This window comes from Equus quagga, chromosome 7, assembly GCF_021613505.1.
Source record: "Equus quagga isolate Etosha38 chromosome 7, UCLA_HA_Equagga_1.0, whole genome shotgun sequence".
Taxonomy (NCBI): domain Eukaryota; kingdom Metazoa; phylum Chordata; class Mammalia; order Perissodactyla; family Equidae; genus Equus; species Equus quagga.
In genome coordinates this window covers 2,311,865-2,318,606 of record NC_060273.1, presented here as the reverse complement: position 1 = coordinate 2,318,606, position 6,742 = coordinate 2,311,865, and the positions used below count along the sequence as shown (strand labels likewise).

The following is a 6,742-nucleotide window of genomic DNA, read 5'->3' as shown; positions in this document are numbered from 1 at the left end:
AATGTGCACTGCCACGTGAGACCAGTGCACCCATCTCTCATCCCTAGATGGACACCACAGCACAGGCAGGAGCATGTGGGGCTCCTGCTGTCATCAGCTGACAGTTGGGGACAGAGTGAGGGGTTATGGGGTGGAGAACAGCATCATCTCCCCTGGGGCCTCAGGGAGAGTCTCCTGGGGCAGGACTGCAGCCCACTGAGGGGTGGGCAATGGCCGAGCTCTTGGTTCAGAAGAGGAACTGAGAAACAGCCGGCCCCAGAGAGCCGGCAGTGCTGGGGTCAAACCTCTGTTGCCCCTGGGCCAGGCCACCTGGGGCCAGCAGGAGGAGGAGGTGATGAATCACAAGCTCGTCACAGGAGGCAGCCCAAAGGAAGAGGGAGCGCAAGAGCGTGTGTCTGCCAGAGTGGAGGAGAGCAGCTGGAGGAGGGAGCACGCAGCAGTGTCACAGGAGGGCGGCAAGCCGGCAGCAGCTGTAGGGAGGGCAGGAGGGCGCTCCAGCACGGCAGGGGCTGCAGGGCCGGGCAGGGCCAGGCATCCAGGCGGGGCACAGAGGATAGCAGCGGCCTGTTTTACTTTTTATCATATAGGGACACCCAACTAAAATGCAAGGTGTTAGAAAAGACATTAGTGTTGACTGCTATAAACTTCCAGATAAAATACTCTCATTTTGAATATGCATGACTTGTTGATACTGAGTTTCACGTGTGACAGGGGCGCATGCAATTCTTAAGACACTTCGACCCCGATTCCTGATGCGGCTCCGCTCAATGCTCACATTCAGGGGCGTATCTGTATGATGGGGCACTGCGAACAAGAGCCCGCCAGCCAAACTCAGAGGTGGGCACACGCAGTGGGGTGTCTGCTCAGACCGAGGGGCCTTTTCTCATCGTTCCAGTGGCTAATGCTGTCTTTCCAATTCTTCTTCAAGGGAGCACTCCTGCATGCCCAGTGCAGCCTTCTCCGCAGGTGGACGTTGTCGGGCCTGGAGATGACGCACCCTGGATTTCCCATCCCCCTGAAACACTTTCATACCAAATATTTCACAATCATGTTGCTCCATTAGTTCTCGTTAATTTTATTTAAGCACTTAACACTGAACAAACATAAACCACTTATTTTCACTTTTCCAAAGTTAGATTTTGCTACAAAGCCACACATTCACTCACTACACATTAGCATGTTTTCATACGGTCCTCGAAATTTTGTTTTTACATTCATTCAGATGCTCCAAAGCATCAGTCCAGTAATCCATTTTTCAGCCAATAACCATCCTATACAAGAATGGAAATGTAAAATTATTCATGCAACTTTTCCTCTTCAATCTTTAGCTCATAAGCTTTTGACAAAACGTGTCTTTCGCCAGTCAATGCACTTCAGTATGAAAGAGAACAGAGGTCTGCTCCTGTGTCTTCCCATGAAGATAGAAACAGGGGCCAGGACGGCTTGGATTACATAAGCTTCACCATGTCGTTGAAGGCACCACAGGACCACATCAGACCTGCAGGCTCCCTCCGACCAGGGGTGCTTCTCGCCGATAAAACGGCTGCTGACTGGTGGGGCTAACTGAGCAGCCAGGTAACTCACCTGTGGATTCAGCAATCCAAACGGGAAGGTTTTTGTTAGTTGGTGTGTCTCTATGTCATGTCACAGGTCAGTGTCTGCATGACAGTGTGTCCACTAATTTGCTTCCTTGGTCCCAAGCGCAGTGGTGACAAATTCCACACAGGGGGTGGTAAAATTAGCATGCTTGCAAGGGTGTGAGGCATTTCATCTTTAGCAACTAATTCCTGATGCTGTACCTAACTTCTCCAGCACAATCTGACATCAACATAACAAAGATCATAATTTTTTTTTTAAACCACAGATTATTTTTAAAAATCCACACACTTTTCTGCCTTACTTATATGTTGCACGGTGAAGCACCTGTGAGCTGTGCTCGCTAGTCCTGCTTCACTTGGTAACTTCTCCATGCAAACTTGACATTTAGGCAGAGGACAAGAACAATCAAGATATACGAATACATGTTTGAGACAGTTGCTGTACTGCCTAATTAGTGGCAATTTTTTTTTTTGACCAGTGTTAGTCTTGTGAATTTTATGACATTCTGGATTTAATAAAAATGTGGGTAAGTTAATATCCTTAAAAATTAAATCTAGGGGGGCCAGCCCCATGGCCAAGGGGTTAACTTCGCACACTCTGCTTCAGCGGCCCAGGGCCAGTTGGGATCTGGGCATGGACATGGCCCTGCTCATTGGGCCATGCTGAGGTGGTGTCCCACACGGCAGAGCCAGAGGGACCTACAACTAGAATCTACAACCATGTGCTGGGGGGCTTTGAGAAGAAGAAGAAGAAACAAAAGAGGAAGGTCGGCAACAGATGGTAGCTCAGGTGCCAATCTTTAAAAAAAAAAAAATTAAATCCATTCCTGAAACAGAAAAAAAGACTGTAGAAAAAGTGAATCTGAATAAAGACTGTAATTTAAGTTAACGCATTATATCAACGTTAATCTCTTTGTTTCGATACACAACGTTAATACGGGGAGCTGGGGAGGGCGTATGGGAACGCCACGCCATCCCGTGGCTCCTCCGTGAATCTGAAGTTATTTCAAAGTAAAAAGTTACAAAAACTGAACCTATTAAATATAAAACACTTGAGGAGACTATAAAGGCGTTATGGCTTCAGAAAATGGATAAGAGAAATTTGAAGACCTTCTGAAATCTTCAGAATTTTCTAAAACAAATTGCCCAGAAAAATTTAAAACATAAGCATGCAGCTTACAAAAAATAGGAAAAATTGAAATACTAAGTTTAATTCAATAATTAAAACTCTGAAAAATTCATAAAATACAAATGACTTACTCTTGGATTACAAATTATTTTTGAAAAACTGATTTTCTGAAGCCCTAAAGGCATACAGTCCACTTTAACGAATCATTTAATTTAATGAACTGATTTCAACTATGTCCAATTTTTTGTTTTTAAAATAAACCTTTACATATTTCTAGAAAAACAAATGATAATTCACTATGCAATTCATAAAACTTTGGCTAATTTTTAACGTCAAAAGCTAATAATAAATAATCATGAAGAAATAGTAGAGAACATTAACAAAATAAATTATGTTCTGTTTTGGAACACAATATGAGATAAGGACAATAATGAGAAATAAAAGAATAATCACACATACCTTTTGATTTAGGAGAAAAGGAAGGAGATATGAAATTCAAATAAACTGAATCTTTTGCATGCACACACAGGTCTCATGATATATAAATTGTGACTGAGTAGCAACTGCCGTCCCTGGGCTGGATCTTGGCAAAGGCCTGGCACGACCCTTGGGGCAGCCACAGAGAATCCTCCAGACTTACTCACCAGAAAAATAGTCTCCCAGTTCACGAAGTTTGCAGAGGGAGCCATACAAATGGTGCTCGAATATACCTTCAGCTACTTCTAAAACACTGTTTTTAAAAGGCCTTCAAAGATCCAGTGACAAAGCATTGACAGGCATCGCGGGGGTGCAGCCTCCTGCACCCTATTTGGTGGCACGACTCAAGGGAGCCCTTGGAGGTCCCTCTGGTTGAAGAGACTGACTTGGACCCTTGGAGTTCATGGAATGAGACTGTGTTTAATGAACACCAAAGTACAGGCGAGGTCTGTGGAGGCAGAGAGGAAGGGGGAGCAACGAGGGCTGCAGTGGCCTGGGGGTGGTGAGCCGAACACTGCCTCCCAGCACCTCTCCCCTCGGTAGGGACTCACTCTGTCCCCCTCAGAGTCTCTTGATAGTCCCATAGGGGTGGGAACAGCAGAACGGGATGACTGGCTCCACTTTACAGTTGGGGAAACTGAGTTCGAGACAGGTTCATTGGCTTGCCCAAAGCCACACAAGGTTCCTGGTCCTTCCTTCTGTAGCACCGTGGCCTGGCTCAGAGGAGGTCTGAGTAGGTGGGCAGGGGAGGACGAATGCCCCATGGGAGGAGCAAGCAAAGTGTGCAGATGGGCAGGGGTGAGTGTGTGGGGACACGAGGGGGCTGGCAGGAGCCACGTGCCAATTGGGTTGGGGACACCATGGCCCCAGCATGACTGCTAGGGTGTCTGTCTGCTTTTCCCTTCTTCCCTCCGGGGAGGCCAGGCCCTCAGGACCAGCTGAGGGAGGTCACAGGGCAGGAAGGCCACTCCCTGCAGTGTTCACAGGCCAGGCAAGGCAGGGAGGAAGGGGAGAGGTGGTGGCACAAGAAATCCATGCTATATGGCCAATCACGGTGCTGTGAGAGGGACGCAGAGGGAGGACACATGCCATGCAGAGGGGTGCGTGGTGAAGGTACCACCTGGGCAGGGAGCTGGGGAGGGTGCAGCCTGGCACCTGGGTGTGTGGGGCCCAACAGGGGAGGTGAGCAGGGCTGGATGCAACGAGCACGCCATGCTGAGGAGTCTGGACAGAAACTCAGGGGCCAGGTGACTGCAGTGACACGCAGGTGAAATGGGGCAGCTTGGGAGACTGCAGGGGAGCTAAGGAGGCCCCAGGCTGGCAAGGAGGAGGGCTGAAGAAGGCTCCATGGGTCCAGGCTTCTCTGGGCAGGCTCCTGAAAATGGAGCTGGCTGGTTTGGGGTTGGTCGCAGAGGGTCCCTCCCAGGGCTGCCCTGGGCAGCCTCTTCAGGTGTGAGCACACAACGAGGTCCAGCAGAAGCTTCAGGCTCTGCAGAAACACATGAACACACATGTCTCCTCCAGGCCTTGATCCTCCCTCAGGAGGGGCCCAGAGTTGAGCACAAATCCTGTCCTCTGCTCTTGCACCTTGACATTACTGTCCAAGAGGTGGCCCCAGGAGGCCAGAGCAGGGAGGAGAGAACTGGGTCAGAAGCCCCAGGTAGACCCACCTGCCAAGGAACAGTTCCCAGAGTATCTGTCTCTTCTCGGGACCAACACATGGCTGGGGAGCCGCCAGCAACAGGCCTGGCAGCCGGCTGCAGGACGCTGCTCAGGAGCCATGCTAAGAGGCACCAGCAGGGGGGGCCATGGACCCACACTCGGAGCAGGTTCCTTCTGCCTTTCTAGTCCCTTCTGCTGGCACCAAGGGATTAAGGCTCAGGGGGTGCATGATACAACCCCTCCCAGGTCTTGGGCACAGGATGCCTCCACAGAGGAGAGCCAGGCAGTACCAAGTCTGAGCAGATTCGAGCAGGGTGAGGAGGAATAGGCCTGGCCAGCTAAGGTCCTAGCACCCTACCCAGCCCAGCACCAGAGCCCCAGCAGCATCCCGCACATGGGGGGTCTTCATTCACTGCCTCCTCCCTGAAGACAAGGCCTGGTGACCGCCCCGCCCCTCCCCACCCCGCCCCACCTGACAGTGGCAGCTGGATCACCATGGGCGCAGCCCTGTTACTGGGTGTCAGGGTCTTGGAAGGCCCAGGCCTCCACGGCAGCGATGAGGAAGTTCTCAGAGCAGAGGGGCTGGTTGTTGAAAGTGTCACAGTGGCCCGTGCGGCCCCGGTTCAGGTCCCCGTCGATGTAGAGCGCCTGGCCACCCCCTCCGCCTGTGGGATGCTCAGTCAGTGGCTGCCCCTCTGTGAGCACTGCCCCCCGAGGCACTCTCTTCTGGCACCTGAGCATCTCCACTTGGAATGGGGCAAGTCTCGGAGCTGTGCCTGCCCCAGCCCTGCCAGAGGCCTTTCTAAAACCACAGGGCTGACCTTGGACCCTTCAAAGGCCCCTGGCAGGGTCCAAGCTCCAGGTTAGACCCCACTCCCCAGCCCGTTTCCCCAGCATGCACCCTCCTGTCCCCACTCCTGCCCCTCATGCCTACTCCACCCCCTAACAATCCCACTCTCTTCCTGTGCCATCAGGGGGGTCTGCCTGTCCCTCAGGGGAGGCGCCTGCCAACTGGGTCAGCAAGGACTGGCCCAGGGACTTCAGCTGCCTGTGACCCTGCACCCTCCTCCCAGGCTGAGTGACCAAGGGCAGGCAGAAGCCTGGCCTGAGGTGGAGGGGAGGTGCCCACCTACGATGAGGCAGTCATTGCCCCCAGCCATGAACATGGACTCGGTTTTGGATGGTAGGTTGAAGTGCCGAGCAGCCAGGAACGGTGAGAGGCGGTCAGCGGGGTCTGAAGATATGGAGTGGCAGTGTGGGGATGCGGCGGTGGTGGTCTCCAAGGACACTGGCTTGGTCAGCTCTGGGTGTTTGATGACCACCCACTCGTAGCGCTGGACCTCGGGTTGTAGCTGAGGGCAGAAGGTCTGTGTAAGGAGCTGGCATATGGTGCCCTGCAGTGCCCCTCCTGCCCACTTTCCCCTGCAAATCTTCACCAGAGCCCTGTGTGTGCCAGGCCCCGTGCCAGGGTTGGCGAGATGGCACCACACACAGCAGACAGGACCAGCCTGCTCACATGGAGCTGGTGGTCTAATGATCATAAACCAGAAGGAAACGGGAGAGTAAACAGGGTCACATGGCGGGGAGGGTGACAGGGCAGAGCTCCCGCAGGGAGACACACTCACCCTAAACACAAAGCACTCTCCAGTCCCAAAGAAGCCCAGTTTGCCTCCAAACTTATTTCTCTCACTCCAGTCTGTTGACAGGTAAGCTCCACACACCTGGGAAGAAAGGCCCGAGTGAGGCTGTGCCCAGCCTGCCTGCAGGGGCACCCCTGCTCTGAGCCTGCTGAGGGGCTGTGGGACGGTCACACACTCCCCGACTTGAGGGCAAGGGCAGCAGGTGGAGAGTGGTGTGGGGAGGTCAGAGTTCAGAG

General features: G+C 52.5%; 1 protein-coding gene across 7 annotated transcripts in view; it reads right to left on the bottom strand.

The window, feature by feature from the left end:
* Positions 1–2,356: 2,356 nt before the first annotated feature.
* TBC1D24 (TBC1 domain family member 24) overlaps positions 2,357–6,742 on the bottom strand; it is a 25,301-nt gene continuing 20,915 nt past the window's right edge. For all 7 annotated transcript variants that reach the window (XM_046668720.1, XM_046668724.1, XM_046668728.1 and 4 more), the window contains 4 exons: positions 6,492–6,587; positions 5,996–6,218; positions 5,339–5,531; positions 2,357–4,693 (listed from right to left, as the gene is read on the bottom strand). In XM_046668720.1, coding sequence (XP_046524676.1) covers positions 5,377–5,531; positions 5,996–6,218; positions 6,492–6,587 — 474 coding nt within the window. In that variant the 3' untranslated portion in view covers positions 2,357–4,693; positions 5,339–5,376. The remainder of the gene's footprint in view (positions 4,694–5,338; positions 5,532–5,995; positions 6,219–6,491; positions 6,588–6,742) is intronic.